The following is a 26,816-nucleotide window of genomic DNA, read 5'->3' as shown; positions in this document are numbered from 1 at the left end:
CCAGCTCTCCCGGAGTCCCTTTAGGCCCTGGAAGTGGCTCCAAGATTTCCCTGGACCTTTAGAACCATCCCAACTCCCAGACTGAGCCTTTCCAGCTGGAAAACCGCCTGGAAAGCCAGGCAGTTTGGGCTTGGAATGCCAAATTCCAGGTGGGATAGACCGGGCAACTCCTTCCTCCTTGAGCAAGACCTGAGGACGAGATGGATCGAGCTGGGAATTCCCAAATCCTTCTGGGTGGGGCTGGGAATTCCGGGAGGAGCCGGAGCTGGGGTCCGTCCCTGAATTCCCATTCCTGGAATGCCGTTCCCGCAGATCCCTACGCCATCGTGTCCTTCCTGCACCAGAGCCAGAAGACGGTGGTGGCCAAGAACACCCTGAATCCCACCTGGGACCAGACCCTGATCTTCTACGAGATCGAGATTTTCGGGAATCCCCGGGAAGTGGCCGAGGCCCCTCCCAACATCCTGGTGGAAATCTACGACCACGACACCTACGTGAGTGCGGCCATTCCCGCGGGGAATTCCCGGCCTCCGGAATGCAGTTCGGGCTTCAAGGCGGGCGTTTCCGGAAGGGGAGAATTCCCGGGAAGGTCCTCCTGGAGGTCCTGTGCGTTGGGCTTCCTCACTGCTGTTTAAAGCGGGAAAACTGATGGAGTTTCCTCATGGAAAAACCTTGGGATGAAGCTGGAAGTAGTCATGGAAATAGGGGAATGCCCTCTGCTGTTTGCCGTGTCCAATGGGCCTGGGAATCATGGAATTTTGGGGAATTTTTGGAATTTTGCTGACAGGAACTTGAGGTTTTTCCCAGAAAAACCGTGCTGGGAAAAAAAAAACAAACCTGGAAAAACCAAGTGCAGGAAGGAATTCTGTTGAAAAACATTTGGAATACAACTTGGGAAGGGCTCGGGAATACCTCAGGAATCTTTTTCCCTCTCTCCTGCCCCTTCCCAGCAGGAAGCAGGAAAGATCCCAGTGCGAAGCAGGGAATGGGATTTTTAGGAGCTGCCAAAGGCTCCGAATTCCTGCTCTGGAAAATCTGGGATAGAATTTTGACCTCCTAAGGCAAAACTCCTAAAAAAATTGTTTTTCCAGCCTTAGGAATTCCGGGGAGGAGTTGGGAAACCGGAGGCTCTGTGGGCACCAATCCGTTGATTTTCCTGCCCCGATCCCATAACGGGATCATCCCCCGCTCCCGATTTTTGGCTGAGGGGAGAGGGACGGATTTCTCTGGGAAAAGGGATGGGGAGGACGATCCGAATTCCCATGGTTCCCAATCCCCACGGTTCCCAATTCCCTGGGATTCCCTCTCCAGGGCGCGGATGAGTTCATGGGGCGCTGCGTCTGCCGGCCCAGCCTGGAGCGCTCGCCCCGGCTTTCCTGGCATCCCGTCCTCAAATCCGGCCGGAACGTCGGGGAGCTCCTGGCGGCCTTCGAGCTCATCCAGAGGGAAAAGGTGAGATCCGTGCCTGAGCCCGGAATGCTCCGGAATTCCGGCTCCTCCCCAGGGTCCGGCTTTTCCAGGTGTCGGGTTCATTGGCGCCTTTGGAGAGTGGGAAGAGCCAGAGGGATTTGGGATTTGTCCCTTTTGGAGGGATGATTCCATAGGGTGAGGTATTCCATGTGGGAAAAGAGATGGTTGAGGGTTGGCCCGATGGAAAGCTGCAGAATTCCAGCTGGGATGGGCTGGATGGATCCTTCTCTCCTCGGACAAGTCCTGAGAGAGGTCTCAGGGATATGGAGGGAGCTGGGAATTGCCAAATCCCTAAGGAATTCCTTGGAATTATTGCTGGAGGGGGTTTAGGAGAGCTGAAGCCACTCTGGCTTTTCCATTCTGGATGTGCCAGGAAAAAGGCGTGGATTGGGAAGCTCAATCCCTGAATCCCATTCTTCCCTCCTGGCCCCGAGGTTTGTCTGGGAATGTGAATCTCACAATTCCCTCTTCCCTGGAAATTCCAGTCCAAACACCAGGACAAGGCCCTGGATATCCATGTGTGGCCTCTTCCTCCTCCTCATTCCCTCAGAACCGGCTGGGAAAGGTCTTGGAAAGGCCTTGGAATGAGATGTGCTCCCAGAGGAGCTGTTTGATCCCAGTGGGAATTATCCGTGTGGATTTGGTGCTTCCTGGCTGGATAGGAGTCCAGGATTTTTGGAGCTGGGAGGGGAAAGGGCTGAAGTTTCCCTGCTGGGAGAAGAGGAATTAGCACTGGGAATGTTAATGGGAATTGTGTTCTCTCCCTGCAGCCGGCTGTTCATCACATCCCTGGATTTGAGGTAATTCCCGACTCCTTCTTGCAAATCCAGCACCATTCCCAGATTTCCCAGGGATTTGGAGCCCGTTTCCAGCCCTGCAGCATTCCCTCCATCCTGTCCCAGGGAATTCTTGTAGGATGAAGGAATTCCCCCGTAGGGATTCTGCTTTTCCTCAGCTGATACAGAAAACTGGGACTGGGGCAGCTCCTTCCTGACAGGGCAAATTTATCCCATTCCAGGATCCAGAGGATCCCATGGGGATACTCCAAAGGCTCTGGAGCCAGGCTGGGAGAGCTGGGAATGTTCCCCTGGAGAAGGGAAAATTCCAGGCAATCCTCAGAGTCCCTGCAGGGGCTCCAGGAGAGCTGCAGAGGGACTGGGGACAAGGGATGGAGGGACAGGACACAGGGAATGGCTCCCACTGGGAAAGGGGAGATTGGGCTGGGATCTTGTGCAGGAATTGCTGCCTGGGAGGGTGGGGAGGGGCTGGGCTGGAATTCCCAGCTTTGCTGTGGCTGCCCCTGGATCCCTGGCAGTGCCCAAGGCCAGGCTGGATCCACCTGGGATAGGGGAAGGGGGTGGGACTGGATGGGATTTAAGGATTTTTCCTACCCAAAGCATTCCATGATTCCCATTGGTTGTCAGCTCCAGTTATAAACCTTGGGATGGGCTTAGGGATGAGAATTCCTCTAATTCCGTCCTCTCCTCCTCTTCCCCAGAGCGAGCTCTCCTCCAGCCTGGATGAGGTGAGTCTTTGGGAATTCCTTGTTTTTCATGTTGGAATTGTTCACATTTCCTTCCTTGGGATTTCCTCTTTTTCCCAGATGGGTCAAGCCGGGAGCATCAGGATTTTGGGAATATGAGTGAGCCCTGGCCCCATGGGCTTTTCCCCATGGCCGGGAATGTTGGGATCCATTCACCCTCTGGAATGAGGTGTCCCATCCTTTCAGCCCAGGCGTGCCAGAGCTGGAATGCCGGGCTGCCCCTGGGAAATCCCAATTCCAAACTTTCCATAGGGAATTTGCCAAGAGTCAAGGATGTGCTAGCCTGTTCCAGTTGTTCCGAAGGAAATTTCATCCCTCATCCCGGGAAAAATTCAGGGATTGGTTGGATGGGGCTTGGAGCAACCTGGGATAGTGGAGGGTTCCCTGCCCTTGGAATGGGATGAGTTTTCCAATGGAAACTATTCCACGATTCCATCATTCCCATGAATCTGATTCCACACCCAGGATCCCAAGAGTTTATCCCTATGCATCCCATGGAGCCGATCCCAGGCTGAACCAAGAGGTGGAGTTGGGATCTGGGAAAACTCCTGACAGGGAAAGGGAACAGCTCCTGGAATGTTGTGGTGGCCCTTGGAGCAGTAAATCCCAAAATCCGGGAGACGAGCTAGGAAAGGCCTGAGCCACATTCCCAGGAAAGGTTGGATTGGGTGGGATAAACACATTTTTCCAAGATTTTTTTCCCGCCCAGGCCGCCTTCCCTTGGGAGCTCATCCTGCTGTTCCGTGTGTCCATAATCATCTCTCTCCTCTTTTTCCTCCGTTTCTTCCCACCGCCGGAATTCCGGGATGGGGCGTTCCACAGCTCTGCATCCCTGCCTTGTTCTCGGAGGGGCTCCTCCAATGGGTATCACTCTCTTCCCTTCCCTTCCCTTTTCCCAGAATCCAAGAAAATCCCGGCAGAGCCTTTCGGGGAGAGCAGGGTTGCAGGAACCCCATCCCGACAAAATTCCTGAGGCTGCATCCCAAGGATTGGTGCCAGCTGGAGACTCCGGCACCTCATGGATGCTCCTGAAGGACCAGGCTGTCTCCGTCCTTAATCCATGTTTTTCTTGGGAACGGCCTTTTGGGGCCAAATTCCCGCCAAACTCTGGGATTTATCTTTGGATCCCATCCCAGCTTCCATATAAAATGGGAATGTTTTCCAGCCTTTTTTTTTTTCTTCACCTTATCCATGTTGATTTTTCATTCATCCTGGATCCAAATCCGGGTTGGAATCCGTGATATCCAGAGCTCCCTGCCACCCGGATTCCCTCGGATTTATCCTTGTTCAACCCCTCCTGGCTCCCAGCAGGATTTTCATGGATTTTCCTCCCTCCAGCCGGCTTTGTCTGGGAATTGCTTTTTCCCACTCCCATCCTGATCCCTCCCTCATCCTTGGCATGCCCTGCTCATTCCTGTCCATCCAGCGGAGCATTCCATCCTCCGGCGTTCAGCTGGAATCCAGGAGAACGCCTGGAAAACCACTGGGAGAGCAGCAGGAAGGACTTGAAAAAAACCCTGGAATGATGCAGGGTTAAAATCCAAGTTGATCCTGGAGAGGATGGGTGGGGCAGGAGCTTTCCCAAGGATTTCCCATTGGATTTGCCGAAGGATTGAACGTTAAAATCCCCTCTAACCCAAACCATTCCATGATTTTGGGCCTGAGCAGCCTGAAATGAGGGTTTTTTTTGGGATTTAGAGTTCCAGAGGTAACCCAGGGAATGTGGGAATCCTCTGCAGCTCTCCCTTCTCCTTCGGGTTATCCCGGGTAAAATTCCCGTTCCCTGCCAGGACTAACCAGGACTGGGAGCACATGGATCATGGGATGGAGGAGTGGCTGCTCCATGTGGGGATCCCACATGGAATTCCTGAAAACCTTTGGCTAACAAGCAGCTGGACTCAGGAACTAGCAATTCCCAGGGAAAATTAAAGCTTGGAATTTTATGGGAAGGGGAGTTGGCCTTGGATGATCCCTAAGGTCCTTTCCAACCCAAACCATTCCATGATTCCCTGTGGAAAATCGCTTTGGAGAGCCAATCCCTCACCCAGTCCCGTAACTAAAACTCACCCACATGTCATTGAATCCACTGGAATTCCAGCTGGGAGAGAATTCCATGCTCCTGGGATGCATTTCCAGAGGTTTTGCTTCTGTTCTGGCCTTTCTGGGGCTCTGGGAGATGCAGGAAAGGAAAAGGGGAGGAATTCTGGCTCCCACTTTCCTCCTCCGGGAAGGCAAATTGGGAATTTCTTAGCAAATTCCTCCCATATTTGGGATGATCCCAATGGAATTCCCTGGTAGTTTCACCTGATCCCTATCCCATGGATTTCCAGATTATCCATGAGGTGTGGGATGAACCACAGCCCCTTCCCAGATCCAGAGGCGATGCCAATCCCACGGTGCTGACCCCACTAAATTTTTTGGGAACTGCCCAACTACGAACCCGCTGCTGCTTCATCCCTTTCCTCATCCCGCCGTGATCCCGGGAAGGGATAGAGGCGTTTCCATCCTGTCATTCCCTAAAAAAGGGTTGAACCTTGGAGGGCAGATCCTTCATATTTCCCTGGGAAGAGCTCAGGAACGTTGGATCTTCTCCAGGATGGATTTAAAGAGATCAGCCCACTTTTCCAGTGCCTCCATCCCGCCGATCCTCATCTCTCTCCTCCGGCTGTCCTGGATTTCCCGGAAGAGATGAGTTTGGCAAAGATGGAGATTCCGGGTGGATCCGGCGCGGGAAGGGGTTTGGTGTCCCATCCTGGCGCTTCCTGACGTTTTCCTTTCCCTCCTGGCTCCCGCAGTCCGCGGATTCCGACCTTCCCTACCCGCCGCCGCAGCGGGAGCCCAACGTCTACATGGTCCCGCAGGGAATCAAACCCGTCCTGCAGCGCACGGCCATCGAGGTGAGCCGGGAATGAGCCGGGAATGGGAGCCGGGAATGGGATGCTGAAAAAGAGGAGACTCCAGGGGGAACTCCTGAAGGAATTCCCTGAAGGAAGGTGGAGCTGGAGGAGTTGGGGTCTGCTCCCAGGGAACAAGGGATGGGATAAGGATGAAGTTCAGGGAACAGGGGATGGGATGAGGATGAAGTTCAGGGAACAGGGGAGGGGATAAGGATGAAGTTCAGGGAACAGGGGAGGGGATAAGGATGAAGTTCAGGGAACAGGGGAGGGGATAAGGATGAAGTTCAGGGAACAAGGGATGGGATGGGGTCTGCTCCCAGGGAACAGGGGATGGGATAAGGATGAAGTTCAGGGGACAGGGGATGGGATAAGGATGAAGTTCATGGAACAAGAGATGGGATGGGGTCTGCTCCCAGGGAACAGGGGATGGGATAAGGATGAAGTTCAGGTTGGATATCAGGAGGAATTTCCTCATAGAAAAGGTGGTCAGGTGTTGGAAGTGCCCAGGGAGGTTTGGAATCCCCATCCCTGGAAGTTTCCAAGGAACTCCTGGTGCCGAGGTCGGGATTGGTCACAGATTGAACTGGATGACCTTGGAGGTCTTTTCCAACCTCAGTAATTCCATAATTTCCACCACTGCTTCTACACGGTTCAACCTCCAGGTTCTCCTCCATTGCTGAGGAGCTCCATGGAAACCTGGAGAAAGAGTTTTGGCTCAGGATTTGGTGTCCCCTCATCCCACAGATTTGGGGCTGAGGAACCTCCGGGATTTGGTTCAGGATTTGTTGTCCCCTCATCCCACAGATCCTGGCCTGGGGGATGAGGAACCTCAGGGATCTGGTTTAGGATTTGTTGTCCCCTCATCCCAGAGATCCTGGCCTGGGGGATGAGGAACCTCAAGGATTGGGCTCAGGATTTGGTGTCCCCTTATCCCACAAGATTTGATGTCCCCTCATCCCACAGATCCTGGCCTGGGGGCTGAGGAACCTCCGGGATTTGGTTCACGATTTGGTGTCCCCTCATCCCGCAGATCCTGGCCTGGGGCCTGAGGAACCTCAAGAGCTTCCAGCTGGCCAGCGTGACCTCGCCCAGCCTGCTGGTGGAGTGCGGGGGGCAGCGCGTGCAGTCCGGCGTCATCAAGAACGTCAAGAAGAACCCCAACTTTGACGTCTGCGTGCTCTTCATGGAAGTGGTGAGGTCCCGGCGGGACTGGGGCAGTGCAGGGGGAAGGGAGGCCCTCAAAAATGGGGTGAAGGGCCTTAAAATCCCATAAAAACGGAGCTAGGGAAGGACCTCGAAGTCCCGTAAAAGTGGATGTTGTGAGGGACCTTGAAGTCCCATTAAAATGGATCTCGTCCTAAAGGATCTGGAGGTCCTGTAAAATTGGATCTTGGGGTGAAGGACTTCGAAGTTTCATAAAAATGGATTTTTGAATGGCCTGGAGGTACCATAAAAGTGAATCTTGAGGTGAAGGACCTTGAAGTTCCATAAAAATCTGTCTTGTGAAGGACCTCAAAGTCCCATAAAAATGGATCTTGTCCTAAAGGATCTGGAGGTCCCGTAAAGTTGGATCTTGGGGTGAAGGACCTCAAAGTCCTATAAAAGTGAATCTTGTGAGGGGCCTGGAGGTCCCCTAAAAGTGGATCTTGGGGTGAAGGACCTGGAGATTCCATAAAATGGGATATTGTGGTGAAGGACCTCAAAATCCCATAAAATTCGATCTTGGGCTGAAGGATCTCGGAGTGCCATAAAAGTGGATCTTGTGAAGGACCTCGCAGTCCCATAAAAATGGATTTTGTGGTGAAGGCCTCAAAATCCCATAAAAGTGGATTTTGTGAAGGACCCTATAAACCCCATAAAAATGGGTAACGTGCTGAAGGACCTGGAGGTGTCATAAAATTGTTTCTTCTGGTGAAGGACCTCAAAATTCCACAAAAATGGTTCTTCTGGTGAAATTCCTTCTGCCCTTGGTTTTTTGGGGATGGTGCAGAACCTCTGCCCTCCCTTTTCCGGCCCCATTCCATCTTCCCTTCCCTCTTCCCGCAGCGCCTGCCCAAGGAGAGCCTCTACAGCCCCCCCATCATCCTGAAGATCATCGACAACCGCCCCTTCGGCCGCAGGCCCGTGGTGGGACAGTGCACGATCCGCTCCCTGCAGGAATTCTACTGGGATCCCTCCCAGCAGGACACGGGGGCGCCCCAGGAGCAGCCAGGTCCGTGGGAATGTCGGGATTGTTGTCCTTCATGGAGGCATGGAATGGTTGGGTTGGGAGGGAACTTAAAGGTGATCCTGTTCCACCACATCCATGGGCAGGGACACCTCCCACATTCCCAGGTGGATCCAGCCTGGCCTTGGGCACTGCCAGGGATCCAGGGGCAGCCACAGCAAAGCTGGGAATTCCAGCCCAGCCCCTCCCCACCCTCCCAGGCAGCAATTCCTGCACAAGATCCCAGCCAAGCCTTCCCTCCTTCAGTCCAATCCATTCTCCCTTGTCCTGGCACTCCATGTCCTTGTCCCAAGTCCCTCTCCTCACTCCTTGGAGCCCTGGATGGGGTTGGGATCACAGGATTGGGATCTTGGAGATGAGCTTTGGGTTGTGTGAAAACTCTGGATGAGGTCGGGATCATGGGGATGAACTTCCTGTGGTGGGAAGAGTCTGGGAGATGCTGGGATTAAGGATATCAATTTTGGATTGTGGAAAATGTCTGGGATGAGTTTGGGACCATGGAGATTACCTTGGGATTGTGGGAAGGGTCTGGGATGAGTTTGGGACCATGGAGAGGAGCTTTGGGTGAGGAGCTTTGGGTGGTGGGAAGTGTTTGGGATGAGTTTGAGATCATGGAGATGAACTTTGGATTGTGGGAAGGGTCTGGGATGAGTTTGGGATCATGGAGATGAACTCTGGATGGTGAGAAGTGTCTGGGATGAGTTTGGGATCATGCATGTCAATTTTGGATGGTGGGAAGGGTCTGGGATGAGTTTGGGATCGTGGATATCAACTTTGGATTGTGGGAAGTGTCTGGGTGGGGTTGGGATCATGGAGATGGGGTCTGGGAGAAACCGGGGTCACTCCCAGAGGTGGATCCCAAGGTTTCTGGGCTCCGGGATTCCGGAATCCTGGGATGATGGTGCCGCCCCGCTCCGGTCGCAGATGACGTCAGCCTCACGCCCCGGGACGACGTCCTCATCGACATCGATGACAAAGAGCCCCTGATCCCCGCCCAGGTACGGAAAATCCTGGATCCTTTCCGAGCCCCAGTGGGTCTGGTGGGGATCCAAGGTGCCGGATCCGGTTGGATCCATCCTTTTCCAATTTCCACGCGTTTTCCCTCGCTCTCCTCACCTGCACAACCCCAGACTCCTCCTCATTCCCTGTGTTGGGAATGAGGGGCTGGATTTGCTTTCCCGATGGAGAGAAATCCGTGCTGGGCTCTTCCCGAGGAAAGCAAAAATTCCCTGAGGCTCCGTCGCCCTCGCTCCATGGCCAGGTCCCCTTGTCCCAGTTTGGCTCCTGGTTTGCGGGAATTTTACTGGACTGGGATTGCGGAATCCTGAATCCCGAATCCATGGTCGTGGGAGTGTGGGAGGAGGGGGGAATCAGTGCAGTTCCAAGGAATTTGAGGGATCTCAGGATTCCCTTGGGAATGGATCAGGATGGACACAGCCTTGGAGCGTCCGTTCTTCCAGAATCTTCCACAGCCCTCGTGTTCCTTCTCCAGCAGAAGGAATCCTTGGGACAGACCAGTGCCAAGCTTTGTGTGGGATGGGCGGATCCAGAGGCGATCCTGGTGCCTCTGGAGCAGCTGGGAATGCTGTCAGGAATGTTTGGTGGAGGTTTTCCTGGTCTCCCATCCCTTGGTGGGATATCAAGGGCTGCAATTTCCCTTCTCCCTATTCCTGGATGCCACAGGGCTGGAAAAACTGGAATTTCCAGAAGGAATCTGCCTTTCCAGGTGTTTTCTTCCTCAGTTTCCCTGGCCTTGAGCAATTCCAAAGGTGGAGGAGCTGCTAAATCCAAGATGCCCACCTTGGGCATGGATCCTGCTCTTTATCCACGTCCTTGGTGGCTCCTGGGGGTTTCTATTCCCAAGGATTTTCTGGTGCTGTTGGATATTTGTGGTGTATCCCAAGACAGGCTCGGGCTGGGTCCCACGTCAAGCTGGGAATCAGGAATTTGGCTAATTCCCAAAAAAACCCGCGGATGTGGCCCTGCTCATTCCAAATCCTCATCCCTGGAAGTGCCCAAGGCCAGGTTGGACGGGGCTTGGAGAAACCTGGGATAGCGGGAGGTGTCCCTGCCCATGGAAAAGGTGGAATGGGGTGAGATTTAAGATCCTTCCCACCCAAATCATTCCATGATTCCATGGTCCTATTCACGGCTCCATTGGGATCTTTTCCTGAAATCCTTCAGCCTCCATTAAGAACCGGAAAGTGGAACTGGGAAAAGTTGGCTCCGGTGAAAAGTGTGGAAAGGGAAAAGCAGCTCCCCAAAAGCTCCTGGTTGGAGCACTGGGAAATTGGGAAAGCAGTCTCATTCCCGCCTTTTCGCTTCCCATTTAGGGATTGATCCTTTAAATTTACAGCTGGGCTTCGTCTTTTGTCAGGGAAGTAACTGGAGCGTGTCCATGGACAACATGGAAATTGGGAATGGGAATTTTTGTAATAAAATCCCCTTTTTTTTTCTCCAAGAGAAACTTGGGAGAAAATGGAGGGAAAAATGTGGGAATCTTCTGGGAGCTGAAGCCGCTGCGGGATCCCAGCTTGGGATATGGAGCTTGAGCCCGATTGTCCATGATCCTGATCTGGGGTTTCCCATGATCTGGAATTAGGATTTCCTACGACCCAGTGCTGGAAGTGCTTGGACAATGTGGTGCTGGCCATTCCCTGTGGAGAGATTCCCAGTTTATCCCATATTTCTGAGTGGTCAGGTTTGGGGGGAACACCCTGGGATGCCCAGAGTGGGATCGGCCACGCCCATGATTCCCTGGAATTCTCTGCTCAGATTTCCATGATTTATTAATGGAAAAGCACGTTGGTGGGCAAACCTGCTCCCGTTTTTTCCTTTGGGAATAAAACCTCTGGATAGGGACACGCCTCCCTTTATACCCCCTGGAGCTCTGGGAGCTGCTCCTGGGAATGTGGGATCCCATCCCGAAAATTCCAGAGGAAGGAATAAGGTGGCGCTTTGGAATCCTGGAGCTTTGTTCCCTGGGATAATTCTCTTGGAAACGTCTCCAAGCTCAGGTCAAATTTAGGGAAGAGTTTAAACAGCAGGGAAAGGGGGGAGAGGGATGTGGCAAAACCATTCCAAAGTGGAAAATTCCGGCAAAACCATTTCCCAACCAATCCCCCTGCCCCCAGTGGAGTTCTTCAGTTTGACCCCAGATTCCTCCTCCTCCGTTTGTTTCTTTCCTTGTTTTTCCCGTTCCTTCGGGAAAGGAGGGAGCGTCTTCCTGGAAGGCCAACCCCAAAATTCCCACCTCGGAGTTTTGGCCCTGGAAGCTGCTCCTCTCCTGGAGGTGGACATGGATCGAGGCGTGGATGGACCGTTGGGATCATTCCGCCCATCCAGGGCCAGGTTTGGGAGGTCAAGGAGCAATCCCGGCTCCACAGGGACCATCCTGCTCCACTTTCCCGGGAAAAGGGGTGGATCCCAAGCCAGCAGCTCGCGCTCGGGGCTCTTTGGAAGCTGGAGCCAGGATTTTTTCATGGATGCGTTCCCTTGCGTGGCTCCGGAGTTTTTCTCCCTCCTTGCCAAGCCTGGCGTTGGTCCCTGCTCCGAAGGACGGTGGGAACAAAGGATCCCTTTGTTGCTTTCCCTGGAAAATCGGGAAAACAACCAGAGGTGAAATCCCTCTGCTCCGAGGTTTGGGAGCACGTTATCCGTCTCATCCGAGCGGGATCGGGAGTTCAGCCGGAGTTTAAAACCAGTTTAAGTGCACGGGAGTCACATCCTGGTCACCCAAAGTGAGGAAAACCCTCCTAGAAATCATGGAAAAGCGGTTTTTCCCGGCTAATCCTATCTCGTTTGGTTCTTTGGGAGAAGGACATGGAGCGGGGTTTTGGAAAGGGGGAATTTGTGGAGGAGGCTGCTGGATCAGGCCTCGTCCTGCCTGCTCTGCTCCCAGTGTTTTCCGAGGGTTCATTCCCATGGGAAGAGGCTCGGGAAGGACTTCTGTGGCTCCATGGGATGAGCAGGGATTTGTTCTGTTGGCTCATGGATAAATCTGCTGGAAAGGAGCTGCTCCCAGCAGTCTCTGGGAACCGCCAGGGAATCCTGGTGGAAAATGATCCTCAGGGAATTTTATCCCTGTGGAACAGCTGGGAATTGTGGAGTTTGGCCCAAGGATGCCGGTCTGGTTCTGGTGGGATCGGAGCAGGGTTTTGGGAACAAGCCTGAGCTGGGGAACCGGGAATGCTGTCAGGATTGGGCTGATCCTCAAAGCTGGCTGTTTTCTGGGAAGAGCCTCTCATTCCTCCCCTTTTTCCACCTCGAAGGGATCCTTGGAATCCAGGAGGATTCCTGCCCACGGAAGCAATCCCAGGTTTTCATTTGCCCAGGATGAGCTGGGCTTGGACCTGGACCTTGATCCTGAGCATTCCCAATCCCATTCCAAATCCCCCTGGCTCAGATCCTTCCCTGGATTCCGGGATAACTCCCTGAATTTGCAGCCCTCGGTATCCAGGGAAAAGCCTCTCCTCCACTGGGAATTACTAACAGCTTTTCCATGTTTTTCCCCTTTAATATCCCATTTTTCCTCCACCTCACTCCAGCTGTTTGCCGAGCATCCCTAAAAACAGACCCTGCGCTCGTCCCAGATTTGCCTCATCCCGGGAAACGCCGGGGTTGGGAATGCTGGTTTGGATTAATCCCTTTGATTTTTGCTCTCGCCGCTGCGTGTCCATCCCTGTTCCTGGAATTCCTTGGATAACGGATCATTTTAATTTGTAGCTTCCCGAGGGTTTGACGAGCTCAGCGCTAATTAACACCCCGGACCCCCGGGCCCCGCCTCATGTAGGTATCGCTTCCTTTCTAATTGCTAATTAATCGCTTAATTAATTAACTGCCTCATTAATGACCGGGATCCATGAGAATACGCGGATGGAGGTGGAAGGAGGCGTTTTCCTTCTGGGAATGATCCCGCCTGCCGCTTAGGAAAATTCCAGTGGGCTGCCGGTGTGTCATTGGGTTTTCCATTCATCCCAAAGGGAATGAGGGCGGTTTGGAAGGAATTATGTCCCCAGCTCGGGGATCCCAGGAGGGAAGGACTTGGAAATGTGGGAGCGACCCAGAGGTGGGACCAGGATGGTGAGAGGGATGGAGCAGCTCTGCCGGAGGAGAAGCTGGGAATGCTGGGAATGTTCACCCGGAGAAGGGAAAATTCCAGGGAATCCTCAGAGTCCCTGCAGGGGCTCCAGGAGAGCTGCAGAGGGACTGGGGACAAGGCCTGCAGGGACAGGACACAGGGAATGGCTCCCACTGGGAAAGGGGAGATTGGGCTGGGATCTTGTGCAGGAATTGCTGCCTGGGAGGGTGGGGAGGGGCTGGGCTGGAATTCCCAGCTTTGCTGTGGCTGCCCCTGGATCCCTGGCAGTGCCCAAGGCCAGGCTGGATCCACCTGGGAATGTGGGAATTGTCCCTGCCCATGGAAGGGGTGGAATGAGATGGGATTTAAGAATCCCTTCCCTTTTCCTGCTCCCTTTGTGTCTTTTCCATGAGAAAAGCAGATGTTGGGATTTTCCTGGGTTTTGTAGGGAGGGCCGTGGAGTTGCTTTGCCTTCTCAGGGGTAACGCTCCAGAGGAGCAATTCCCTTCATCCCAAATTCATCCCGATCAGATTCCCCATGGAATCGTGGAATGGTTTGGATTGGAAGGACCTTAAATCCCGTCCCATTCCACAATTTCCATGGTCAGGGACACCTCCCACTATCCCAGATTGCTCCAAGCCCATTCCAGCAGAGCCTTGGGAACTTCAGGGATCCAAATGTTGTCCAGTGGATGGATTTCTCCATCCCAGAGAGATGGCAGTGCTGGGATCCCGATTATGGAAGCAAAAATTCCTGAAATACCCCCCTGATCCCGCTGTCCATTCGCATTTTTCTTTTCCATGGATATGTTTCTGGTTTAGGATTTAAAAAATCCGGGGAAAAAAAAAAGAAAAAGAGGGAAAAGCTGAAAAGCATTAATTTAAAATCAAACTTTGGGAATGTTAGGTGGGATTAAACCATCCCGTTGTCCCGGTTTTTCCAGGATCCTCCAAGAATGGGAGTCAATGTGCTAAACTCCAGTTTGCAGAAAGATGGGAATGTTTCCTTGGGAAAACCATCCCAAGTTGGAAAACTGAGTTCCCACCTCCCTTCCCGGCTCCTTCTCCTTTGTGGCTCGGGAGCTTTGCACAAAAGCAGGAGCTGGGAGTGATGCCCAGGGGCTGCAGCTGGGGAAATCTTGGAAAAAAGCTTTTCCAGCCAAAAAAATCCAGCTGAGTGCGGAGCGTGTGAGTGGGGACCTGGATTTCACCGGGATCTGCCTCCGGATGGGGCGTTAATGATGAGGGGGAAGAGTTTGAACTGCCAGAGGGGCTGGGGACAAGGGATGGAGGGACAGGACACAGGGAATGGCTCCCACTGGGAAAGGGGAGATTGGGCTGGGATCTTGTGCAGGAATTGCTGCCTGGGAGGGTGGGGAGGGGCTGGGCTGGAATTCCCAGCTTTGCTGTGGCTGCCCCTGGATCCCTGGCAGTGCCCAAGGCCAGGCTGGACACTGGGGCTTGGATCCACCTGGGATGGTGGGAGGTGTCCCTGCACACAGAACTGGGATGAGCTTTCAGATCCCTTCACATTCCATAATTCCACAATTCCCGGGCAGGTCCCAAAGGAGAGGAGCTCAGCAGGGTCTCTCAGACACCTCTGCTCCTCCATTCCTGGCCAAGGAGCTCCACAAAGCCGTTACTCCTCCGTTACTCCTCCGTTACTCCTCCGTTACTCCTCCGTTACTCCCCCGTTACTCCCCCGTTACTCCCCCGTTACTCCCCCGTTACTCCCCCGTTACTCCCCCGTTACTCCCCCGTTACCCCAGCTCCTGCTGCTTTCCAAACCCCCATCCCAGGACACGTTCACGGAGCCGAGCGGAGCCAGTTCCAGGCGATCCATGTCTGTAAACTATTTGGGATAATTGGTTGTTTGCTGTGTTTGCTCCTTCCCAGCCCGAGCCCCCATTTCACGGCTTCTCCGGTTACCGTTCCTTGGAAGAGCCCTGGGGGCTGGACGGCTCCTCCTGGGAATGGTTCCCATCCCAGGGCTGCCCCCCCGGAATGTTCCTGATGGTTCTGATATTCCCAGCTGGGAGCCAGCCCGTGGCACTGCCGCTGGGGAGGGGGGAAAGTATTCCCAGAGAAAACTCCAGAAATTCCAAAGCTGGGGTTTGTAGGATCATGGAATGGTTTGGGTGGGAAGGGATTTGAAAGCTCATCCCAGTTCCATGGGCAGGGACACCTTCCACATTCCCAGGTGGATCCAGGCTGTCCTTGGGCACTGCCAGGGATCCAGGGGCAGCCACAGCAAATCTGGGAATTCCAGCCCAGCCCCTCCCCACCCTCCCAGCCAGGAATTTTTTCCAGAAAGGAGAAATTCTCCTCCCCCCAGCTGTGCCTTCTTCCCGGAGCTGCTGCAGCTCCTGGGATGACGGGATCGAGTGAGATTAATCCGGTTATTCCCAGGATATCCAAATTATGGATCCGTCTTGGGATAAAGGTTGGAGTTCCAGGGTGATGAGAGGGAAGAGGGATGGGACAGGGATAGGGAGACAGGAAACATCTGGATAATCACGGCAGCAGCTTTCCAGGTCTCATTCTCCAGGAAAATTCCAGGATTTGGTCACTTGAGGTTAAATTTATCCACAAGGGATTCTCACCCGGGGGTTGTGCCCAGTGGGATCCATGAAAAAGCCGGAAAGGGGGTGCAGATCCCGATCCCAGAGATCGTCAGTGCCATGGATAAACCCCTGGAGATGGTTTGGGATACCAGGAGGGAATTTTATCCATCCCCTGGATAAAGGAAATTCCTCAATCCATCCTTTGCCCATCCATTGCTTTCCCATTCCCAAATGGAATCATATCCGTCACCATTAACATTCCAGCCGCTCCCCTCCCCTCCTTTTTATGTTTTCCCTGTTTTTCCTTGGAATATCAGTCAAAATCCACTAAAATCTCTAATCCAGCTCTTTCCCTTGGGGCTGCAGAAGATTCTGTGGGTAAGTCCTGGGATGAATCCAAGCGTTTTCCTTGTATCCCAGTGGGAATACAAGGAAGTAGCTGTGGAATGTCTCGATGTCCGAATGGAGCCCTCGAAACGATAAAATGGGAAGTGATGAAAGGAAAATTGGGATTTTCCTAAAAAAAAAAAAAAAGAAAAAGAAAAAGAAAAAGGAGGTGGCAGAAGCCTCTGAGTGAATTTCCAAAATATTCCAATTAAATCCAGTGTCTGTCCATTAAATCCCGAGCCGTTGGCTTCAACTATAAATCCAATAAAACTCCATTTGGAATCCTCTGTGAGGTCACCGAGCTGGAATTCTGAGGCCTCCTGAAAGGAGACACCAGGATTCTCCGGGAATTTTTCCATGGATTGCCGGAAAAGCGATCTCAAAAAATGGGATTCCTATAAAATCCATGGAACACTGAGCCGGCATGGCCGTTTTTCCTCTTGGAATGGCGTCCTTGGAGTTGGAATGGTTTGCACTTGGAATGAGGCAATGGGAGATGGTGACAGCTGAGGGTTTTGTGGGATTTTCCCACTTTTTTTTATCCGAGGGTTGTGTCCTTCCGGAGACCTGAGCACCGTCGGGTTTTAATGGAAGGATGGGAATGTTGTGGATTTGTTCATTTATCCGCAGGTTTTGTTGGGATGGGGAGGTTGGGACGTGCTGGGATACAACCGGGAAGTCAATCCGTGTCTCTCAAATCCCAAAAATTTCCAGGGAAAGCCTGAAAATTGGGGCATTTCAGGCTGTCGACACTGGAGTTAAATCAGTTCATTCCCTGCATGGAAATCCCGGGAAAACCACCCCCCGAGTGGCCCAAAATTCCCTAAAAATGCTCCAAAATCTTGGACCATTCTTCTTGGAGCTCTACCTCATCTTCCCATGAGGAATAATCCTCTTGGGAATATTCACAGTGGCCGTAATACCCGGATTTGGGCTGGGAGCATCCCCAAAAAAACCTGGAAATCAGGGGTGGGGTTGATGCAGGGTCCGCTTCCCAAATTTGGGAGCTGCTGCTGTTTTCCCGGGATTTTTTTGGTGGAAAATGAGTAACTTTGGGATCTCTGGCTGCAGGAGGAGGAATCCATCGACTGGTGGAGCAAATTTTACGCTTCCCTGGGAGAAAGGGAAAAATGTGGAAATTACTTGGAAAAGGGATTTGACACCTTGAAGGTGAGTGGCTTCCGTCGGGTGTGTATCCTTGGAATTCCACTCTCCGTGATTTCCTTGGGATTTTCGGCTTTTTTTTTCCATCTGGGTTCAAAAAAACCCCCAATCCTGAAACATTTTCCTTGGGCGTGGAAAATTCCATTTCCTTGGGAAAATCCTTCGGAGAAACTTCTGGAAATTTTCTCTTGGGAAGTGGCAGAGGAGGTGGGGAACTGCCACCCTGGGAAGGGTTTGGGAATTAGGAAAATTAGGGATTTCTCAGGGAAGAGAGAGACTTAGGCACAAGAAATGCCAAATTCAACACCATTTCCCAAATAGGGATGATTTTCCTTGGTTTTAAGGAAAATGTTCCCAGCTGGAAGATCTCTATCCATGAAAAACCCACCAGGAGACCTTGGCTTTGTCTGGGTCATTGGGATGGGCTGGAATTTATAGTGGGATTCCCAAATTCCCCTCTCCTCACTGCCCCAGAGGGAAATAAAGGGGGAAAATTCCCAGAAATTTCTCCCCGGCGGGATGAATTCTCCCGGGACTGCGGAATCCGGTTGGAATTTTTTCCCCTGCTCCACCTTTTCCTCCTCAGGTCTACGAGACGGAGCTGGAAAACGTTGAGGAGTTTGAGCACCTCTCCGACTTCTGCCACACCTTCAAACTGTTCCGGGGGAGATCCCAGGATTCCAGCGACGACCCCTCGGTGGTGGGGGAATTCAAGGTGGGATGGGGCCCTCTCCCCATGGATTGTGTCCGTAGGGCTGGGAATGGGAGGGTCCCTAAAGCCCTTTTCAATCCCAAATCATTCCACGAGTCCGGGAATTGTGGGAGCTGTGGAATCCTCATCCATGGAAGGGTCCAGGGCTGCTGGAAAGGGCTTGGAGCAGCCTGGGGTGGTGGGAGGTGTCCCTGCCTATGGAAGGGGTGGGAATGGGATTGAGGGTCACTCCCAACACAAACCATTCCAGGATTCTGGAGCCCCTCTGCTCTGGGAATGCTGGGAATGTTCCGCTGGAGAAGGGAAAATTCCAGGGAATCCTCAGAGCTCCTAAAGGGGCTCCAGGAGAGCTGCAGAGGGACTGGGGACAAGGGCTGGAGGGACAGGACACAGGGAATGGCTCCCACTGGGAAAGGGGAGATTGGGCTGGGATCTTGTGCAGGAATTGCTGCCTGGGAGGGTGGGGAGGGGCTGGGCTGGAATTCCCAGCTTTGCTGTGGCTGCCCCTGGATCCTTGGCAGTGCCCAAGGCCAGGCTGGATCCACCTGGGATCAGGGAATGGGATCTTGTCCGTGCCCATGGAATGGGATGAGCTTCCAGCTCCCTTCCCACCCAACCCATTCCGTAATCCCACGATTCATTCCCGCCATTCCAAGCCTGCTCCCTCGGGATCCACCTCCACGTGCCCTCCCTTGAATTCCCGCATCCCTCCCAGGGTTCCTTCAGGATTTACCCTCTTCCTGACGATCCACGCGTTCCGATGCCTCCCCGGCAATTCCGGCAGCTCCCGGCCCGGGGACTCCAGGAATGCCTGGTCCGGGTTTACGTCATCCGCGCCTTCGACCTCCAGCCCAAGGATTCCAACGGGAAGGTATCCTGGTGGGAAAGCTCCGGGTTTGCTCCTGTGGTGGATTCTTGGAACAGCTCAGCTCTCACTGGTCAAAATTGCGTCAAAAATGGGTCAAAATTTACGAATTTTAGCAGTTTGTTCCTGTTTTTTGCCTCCCTTGGAATATCTGGGAATTCCAGGAGCCAACTCTTTGTTTGTCCGCTGGGATTTTTCAGGATTGGTTCCATGAGTTTTGGGTTTGGTTTTATTTTAGGGTTTTTTTGGTGTTTCGGTGCTGAAGGGAATAAAATCACGTTTTTCCCAAGAATTTCTTCTTGCAAAGGTTTGCCGGTCTGCAAGGAAAATTCTGGGAAAATGGGAATTGTGTAGGTCCAAAACCTCCCAAGACTCAGGGAAGGGAAAAAACCTTTTTATGTCTCTTTGTTCCACTGGAAAAGAGGGGAATATTTAAGGAATGCTGTGAGAAATATATGAGGAAAGATAGATGGGAAAACAGTAAATACACGTGGAAAACTTATGGAAAAATAATGATCAGATATGAAAACATATGGAAAATATACGGAAGAAATATGTGGAATGTGGGAAATATATATGGAATGTATGGAAAAATGGATGAAGAGATTCCAATCACTTCTGAATTTTCCCATTTTTTTAAAATGGATTTGGAATGGAAGATTCTTTATAAATCTCCCATGAATAATTCCTGAGGATTAAAAAGAAGGAGAATAATGGGAGTTTTTCCATTTAAAACCCGCAAACAACCCAAATTTGATCCCAAATTTCCCCTGGGATGGGAATTTTCCAGAGGCTCATCCCAACCCAAGGAATACCTGGGTGCACATTCCATTCCCTCAGCGCTGTTTCCCACCCATTCCTTAAAAAACAAATCATCAGGAAAAGGAAAATCCGGCAGAAGCAATGAGAAAACTCGGCCTGGATGTTTTTCCCAGGGAATTCTTGGATGTGACTGGGATGGTGCATCCCTGTAGATCCGGGTAAAGTCTTTTAGGTGGGAATTGGATCTTTTCCTTGAATTTTTTCCTTTTTCTGCCAAAAAAATCCAACTTGAATTACATCCCCCATTTTCCAAACTGTTGCCGAATTCCCAGAATAATTTTATTTGGGACAGGGATGGGATTTGGAACAAGCTACGGAAAAGGGTAGGGCTGGGAGAGGTCGCTCCCAATCCAACAATCCCACGGGATTTTTGCGTTTCTTTCCGTGCCCACCTCCAGTGTGATCCCTACGTGAAGATTTCCGTGGGAAAGAAATCCATAAACGACCAGGAAAATTACCTTCCCTGCACGCTGGAGCCTGTCTTTGGGAAGTAAGTGTGGATTCTGTTCGGGACCAATGGAATTTTTTTGGATTGAGGGAATTTTTTCCTATTGGAGGAATTGTGCTGGACCGACCGGAACTTCCCATTCCAACGCGCAATTCCAGGCTGGAGCAACCCGGGATGGTGGGAATGGAATCCACGGCAGGGGTTGGGAATGGGATGGGTTTTAAGGTTTCTCCCATCCCGATCTGTTCCATGATTCCCTTGGTTCCCGTTCATCAATCCCTGGGATTTCTGAGCTGTGGATTGCGGAGCTGGAATTCCGCAGTGGAGGAATCGGGATCATCCCGTTGATGGGAAGGAGTTTGGGGAACTTCCTCTCATCCCGGAACTTGGATCCAATGCCTGAGGAATGGAGAGGAATGGGACACCTCCAGACGTTCTGGGAAAGGATTATCCATGGATAATTGAGTTGTTTCCCTCAGAAACGGGATGAAATTCCAAGGATAATGGTTTATCCTGGGAAAAGTTGTTCGGCAAGGCTGGAAAAGGAGCAGGGAAACTGAGGAAAGCTCAACTCCGTGGGGCTTTGTTCTCCCAGAAAATCAGGGAATCATGGAATAGCCTGGGTTGGAAAAGCCCGTAAGGATCATGGATCCGACTCCTTCCCAGGACAATCCCAACAATCCCACCCTGTCCCTGGGAATGTTGTCCAAGCGCTCCTGGAGCTCTGGCAGCCTTGGGAATGCGCCCATTCCCTGGGGAGCTGTTCCAGTGCCCCAGCACCCTCTGGACGAGGAATCTTTTCCCGATATCCAACCTGAACCTCCTCTGGCACGGCTCCAGCCATTCCCTGGATCCTGTTGCAGACATGGGAGCTGTCCCTAGGGATGAGCTCCGGGCTGCCAAAATCCGGGACTAGGGGCACAAACGGGGATCAAATCCTGCTTCCCATAAAATCTGATTTTCCAGTCCAGGCCACCAGTGCTGGCACACCTTCCCAGGAAAGCAAGATGGAGAGGGAGATGAATTTAAATGGGATTTTGGGAAGGAATTCCTGGCTGGGAGGGTGGGGAGGGGCTGGGCTGGAATTCCCAGCTTTGCTGTGGCTGCCCCTGGATCCCTGGCAGTGCCCAAGGCCAGGCTGGGCTTTGGGGCTTGGATCCACCTGGGATCATGGAATGTGTGGAATGGGAAGGTCATTGAGCTGTCTCCCGATCCAAACCATTCCACGATTCCATGATTCCTTGGCAAATGAAGCCAGCCCAGCCCCACCCTGGCCCTGCTGGACCAAGGTGGGGCGGGAGCTCAGGGACTCTGGGCCATCCCACCTCCGGTGGGTTGGGACAGGGCGTGCGGGTCCATTCCCATGGAATTCCAGCAGCGTGGCCCTCTCTTCCCGAGCGTTTCCCTGTCCCTATTCCCAGGATGTTCGAGCTGAGCTGCACCCTGCCCCTGGAGAAGGACCTCCGGGTCACCCTCTACGACTACGACCTGCTGTCCCGGGACGAGAAGATCGGCGAGACCGTGGTGGACCTGGAGAATCGCTTCCTGTCCAAATACGGGGCTCGCTGCGGCCTGCCCCAGACCTACTGCGTGTGGGTTCCTTGGAATGCCCGCCATTCCCGGGGACGGGATGTCGGGATGGCCGCAGGGTCACGGCGGGGTTGTCCTGGGGGTTGTCCTGGCTAAGGCCGCGCTTCCCGGAGTCCTGGTTCTCCTCCAGGGAGGTCTGGCTGCATCCCAGGTGTCTCCTGGTGACCTTGTGACAAGCTGTGGCTGCCCCATCCCAGGAAAAGGGGTGGGATCTTGGGAAGGAATTCCTGGCTGGGAGGGTGGAGAGGGGCTGGGCTGGAATTCCCAGATTTGCTGTGGCTGCCCCTGGATCCCTGGCAGTGCCCAAGGCCAGGTTGGACACTGGGGCTTGGATCCACCTGGGACAGTGGGAGGTGTCCCTGCCCGTGGATGGGGTAGAATGGGATGGGATTTAAAGTCCCTTCCAACCCAACCCATTCCAGGATTCTGGAGCCCCTCTGCTCTGGAGCTAGGCTGGGAGAGCTGGGAATGTTCCCCAGGAGAAGGGAAGGCTCCAGGGAGAGCTGCCAGCCCCTGGCAGGGCCTGCAGGGGCTCCAGGAGAGCTGCAGAGGGGCTGGGGACAAGGGATGGAGGGACAGGACACAGGGAATGGCTCCCACTGGGAAAGGGGAGATTGGGCTGGGATCTTGTGCAGGAATTGCTGCCTGGGAGGGTGGGGAGGGGCTGGGCTGGAATTCCCAGCTTTGCTGTGGCTGCCCCTGGATCCCTGGCAGTGCCCAAGGCCAGGTTGGATCCACCTGGGATAGTGGGAGGTTTCCATGCCCGTGGCCCTGGTGAACTTTCCCCTCTTCCCGCCCCATTCCATGATTCCATGGTTCTGTTTGGTTTCAGCTCCGGCCCCAACCAGTGGCGGGACCAGCTCCGCCCTTCCCAGCTGCTCCACCTGTTCTCCCTGCAGCACAACTTCAAACCCCCCACCTACCAATCCGACCGGATCGTCTTCCGGGATCAGGAATTCCTGCTCTCCGAGCTGGGTAAGGTGTCAGGGATGCTTTGGGATGGCAGGGTTTCCTTGCTCCAGAGAAAGGGATGGAGCTGGATGTCATGGAGACATCACCGGGAGTGGGTGATGGCAGTGTCACCATCCTCCTCCTCCTTGCTGTCCCTGTTGGCTCTGAACCATTCCCAAACTTGGCTGTGCCCCAAATTTTGGGATTGAATCCAGATCTTCAATCCAGGAACTCTGACCTTGAGTCGGACCAAACCCAACACCCCTGGATTGGGAATGACATGCTCCAGCCTGATGTTCCGAGAGCCGGGAGAGCAGCTCTTCCATTGGAATCTCATTTTGGGAATGGTCGCTAGAGGGAGACAATGTCCCACACAAAGACCTGGGAATGCTTTCGGGATTTGTGGGAATCGGGGGACCGACTTAACTTCTACAAAGAGGAGAAAAATCCTGGATTTTTGGGGAGGAGTTTTCTGTTTGTCCATGGCTCCTTCCTCTGCCCCATTCCTGGGACTGGAGGGGTTTTTTTGGGAAAAACCTGCTTTTTGGGACAAGAGGAGGTGAAATCCCACCGGGCCTGGCCCAGGAGCTGCACTTTGGAATCATGGAATGGTTTAAAGATGATCCCATTCCACCCCCTCCATGGACAGGGACACCTCCCTTTATCCCAGGTGGATCCAGCCTGGCCTTGGACTCTTCCATGGATCCAGGGGCAGCCACAGCAAATCTGGGAATTCTCCTCCAGCCCCTCCCCACCCTCAGAGCCAAGAATTCCCAATATCCCACCTAAACTTTGATGGGATTTTCGAAGCTCACCACACCAAGGACGTCACCAGAGACACAAGGCACAGCCCCGGGCTGATCCCTCTCCACACTCTCGGGAAACAGTGCACAAATTCCTTTGGGAATTCAGGCTTTCCCCTGAGGAGAAGGGAAGCAAGGAATCCTTACGGAAAAGTTTTCCAGGGAGCTGTTGAAATGTGTCCCCTCCACCCCGTGCCAGTGCCTGCTGTCCCCTCCTCCGGCTTTAACGGCAGCGAGTTCAAAGAGCGGGACAAAGCCCGAGGGTCGACCCGGAGCGGGTCTGGAATCCAGCTGGGAGCTCCGGAGCCGGGCCGGGAATAAACCGGAGCCGTTAAACACCAGAGCTGGGATTTTACAAGCCCCTCCCCCCGGCACGTTATTCCATAACTCCCGGATTTTGTTGTTCTCCGAGAGGGGCTCGCTTTTCTCCCGGCGTGTGAAGCCGCACGTCGGAATTCCAGGGTTTGGGAAGCTGTTGGGAATTAGCCCGGCTGGGTGGAGTTAAGCGTTTCCTTGCCAAGGAAGGAGCTGGGATTTCTCACCTGGGTTTGGTGGAGCTGGAGTGATGTTTATGGAATGATGTTTATGGAATATTATTTATGGAACACATTGTGTTTGAATTGTCCTGGAAGGTTCATGACCAGAGTGGGGTGAAGTCCACCAACCCCAGCCTGGGATTTTGGGATCGACTCGGGGAATCACGGAATCTTTTAGGTCAGAAAAGATCTGGAATCCCAGAAGTCAGGTTGGAAAAGATTCCCAAGAATTGAGTCCAACCTTGTCCAAGTGTCATGTCTGGTTGTTCCTTGTACACCTCCGGGGATGGGGAATTCACCAATTCCCTGATATCCAGGGATAGGGCATCGTGTCCCATCCCAGGAATGGGATGGGGAGGCAGGAGTTGGCCGTTGGCTGTACTGGGATGGATGAGGAATGGATGGAGGGATGGATGGAGGGGTGGATGGAGGGAGGGATGGATGGATCCTGAATGAGAGGAAAAAGAAGGAATGTCCATTATTGAGGAATCTGGGCCCATTTGTGGCAGGATCAGGTGCTGGTGTGGAGGAGGAGATAATTCCAGGTCTTCCATGGATTGAAGGCCACAAATATCCTGGTGGGACTGGAGCAGGGACTTGGATCGGAGCAGGGACTTGGAGCAACCCCCAGGTTGTGCTGGTGGTGTCTCCGTGTCCTTCCTCCTCCTCCCATTCCCAAATTCCTCAGAGAAGAAATGGGATCCCACCGGGACCTCATTCCTGTCAGCCCAGCTGAAGATCCTGGCTTTAAACTCTGGGATAGACTGCTGGGAGTAGGAATGTCGGCAGAGGGTTGATGGGAATCCCGATTTCCGGGACTTTAGGAGAGCTGGATCCAGGAGTGGGATCAATCACTGGATTCCCCTTTCCATGGGATCCAACTGGATCCTTGCACTGTTTTCCCTGGCCGGGAGTTGCGGGGTGGTCACACGACGGTCTCCACGGGTTTTCCCACTGGGAATGGTATCCCTGTGCCCAGGGGGGTTTGCGGTGACGGATTTGGGAACGGAGGCCGTGCCGTTCCAGCTGTTTCTGGCCAAAATCCATCCCCGTGGGATTAACTGGGTTTGTTTTTCCCCCTCTGGCAGAGGAAGGAAAGCCCCCGAATCCGCACCTGGGGCCGGCGGAGGAGCGGCTGGCGCTGGCCGCCCTCCGGAAGCAGGGATTGGTCCCGGAGCACGTGGAGACCCGGAGCCTCTACAGCCCCCTCCAGCCCGACATCGAGCAGGTGGGGCCGGGAATGCCGCCGGGATGAGCCCTGGGAGCGGCGGCTGGGGGGGAGAATCCTGCTGGGAATGTCTGCTCCGGGATATACGGGGTGTTCCCAGGGATGGGGAGGTGGTCATTCCCTTCGGGATATGCTCCCATTTTCTAAGTTTAATTTGATTTAATTTAATTCAATTGGTTTTCATTTAATTTGATTTTACATTTTTGGTCTAAAAGTCCTACTCAGAATTCTTCTCCCAGAATCCCGAGATCCCTGAGGTTGGAAAATCCTTCCAAGGTCACCGAGTCCGAGCTGTGCCCGATCCCCACCTTGGCACTGAGGGCCACATCCAGGAATTCCTTGGAATCCCCTCCAGGGATGGGCACTCCAAACCTCCCTGGGCAATTCCAAGGCCTGAGCGCCCTTTCCATGTCGAAATTCCTGCTGATCTCCAACACAGCACAGCCTGAAGCCATTCCCTCTTTTCCTGTTATTCCCTGGGATCAGATCCCAACTCCCACCTGGTTCCAACCTTTCAGGGAGTTGCACAGAGCCACAAGATCCTCCCCGATCCCTGTTTTTTTTCCAGGCTGAGCCCCTTTCCCAGCTCCCTCAGCTTTCCCTGGTGCTCCACCTCCCTCAGCCGCTCCTCAGGATTGCCATCCATCAACGCATTCCCAACTATCCCTAAAATAATTTCCAACTAACCTCTGATGCCACTTTTCCGCTGAGGAATCCTCCCCTCCCACCCCAGGATCCTGGATCTCCCTGGGGAGGTTCAGGTTTGGAATCTCCCAAGGTTCCAGGGCTCTGTTTTTCCGTGTAGGGGAAGCTCCAGATGTGGGTGGATCTGTTCCCCAAATCCCTGGGACACCCCGGCCCCCCTTTCAACGTCACTCCGCGCAAAGCCAAGAGGTAACTTCCCATTTCTTCCGCATCTTTTCTTTGGGAAAGGAGTTGGGAATGCCTGGAAGCCTCGGGTGGGGCTGGATTCACCCACCTGGGTGAGGGACAGGTGTGGGATCAATTCCAGAGAAACGGCTCCCGCGGGGAAATCCGTCAGTGGGACAACCGGGCTTCCAGGTGGGTGAGTTTTCCACCTTCTCCCGGTTTTATTCCCGGGGTTTTCCAGGTTCTACCTGCGCTGCATCATCTGGAACACCAAGGACGTGATCCTGGACGACCTCAGCATCACTGGGGAGAAGATGAGCGACATCTACGTCAAAGGGTGAGCGTCCTGCTCCGGAATCTCCCGGAATTCCAGAGGCGCGGGAGCAGCAGGGAAGGAATTGGGGTGGCCCTTGGGTTGGGATTGCTGGGATGGACCTGGATCCTGCTGGGATGGACCTGGATCCTGCTGGGATGGACCTGGATCCTGCTGGGGTGGACCTGGATCCTGCTGGGGTGGACCTGGATCCTGTCGGGATGGAGGGACCATCATGGCTCTCCAGTTATGGATCCATGAATTTCCAACTGGATTCACATCTCCAACTGTGGATCCGCGTCTCTCCAGCCATGGATCCACCTTTCCAACCATGGATCCACCTTTC

The 26,816-nt window shown here is 53.4% G+C and overlaps 1 protein-coding gene across 13 annotated transcripts in view; it reads left to right on the top strand.

The window, feature by feature from the left end:
* DYSF (dysferlin) overlaps positions 1-26,816 on the top strand; it is a 70,037-nt gene that overhangs the window by 28,898 nt on the left and 14,323 nt on the right. For 8 of the 13 annotated variants that reach the window (XM_063401261.1, XM_063401259.1, XM_063401258.1 and 5 more), the window contains 18 exons: positions 313-494; positions 1,312-1,452; positions 2,241-2,270; positions 2,969-2,995; positions 5,809-5,910; positions 6,941-7,102; positions 7,957-8,122; positions 9,062-9,135; positions 12,863-12,925; positions 17,240-17,338; positions 17,919-18,047; positions 18,760-18,915; positions 20,130-20,221; positions 21,601-21,771; positions 22,602-22,744; positions 25,148-25,287; positions 26,093-26,181; positions 26,399-26,494. In XM_063401261.1, coding sequence (XP_063257331.1) covers positions 313-494; positions 1,312-1,452; positions 2,241-2,270; positions 2,969-2,995; positions 5,809-5,910; positions 6,941-7,102; positions 7,957-8,122; positions 9,062-9,135; positions 12,863-12,925; positions 17,240-17,338; positions 17,919-18,047; positions 18,760-18,915; positions 20,130-20,221; positions 21,601-21,771; positions 22,602-22,744; positions 25,148-25,287; positions 26,093-26,181; positions 26,399-26,494 — 2,062 coding nt within the window. The remainder of the gene's footprint in view (positions 1-312; positions 495-1,311; positions 1,453-2,240; positions 2,271-2,968; positions 2,996-5,808; positions 5,911-6,940; positions 7,103-7,956; positions 8,123-9,061; positions 9,136-12,862; positions 12,926-17,239; positions 17,339-17,918; positions 18,048-18,759; positions 18,916-20,129; positions 20,222-21,600; positions 21,772-22,601; positions 22,745-25,147; positions 25,288-26,092; positions 26,182-26,398; positions 26,495-26,816) is intronic. The other 5 variants (XM_063401266.1, XM_063401264.1, XM_063401265.1 and 2 more) reach the window with 1 other exon arrangement.

Source organism: Prinia subflava, chromosome 7 (assembly GCF_021018805.1).
Source record: "Prinia subflava isolate CZ2003 ecotype Zambia chromosome 7, Cam_Psub_1.2, whole genome shotgun sequence".
Lineage (NCBI taxonomy): Eukaryota > Metazoa > Chordata > Aves > Passeriformes > Cisticolidae > Prinia > Prinia subflava.
Note: the sequence above shows the minus strand (reverse complement) of the source record. Positions and strands in the feature narration are given on the sequence as shown.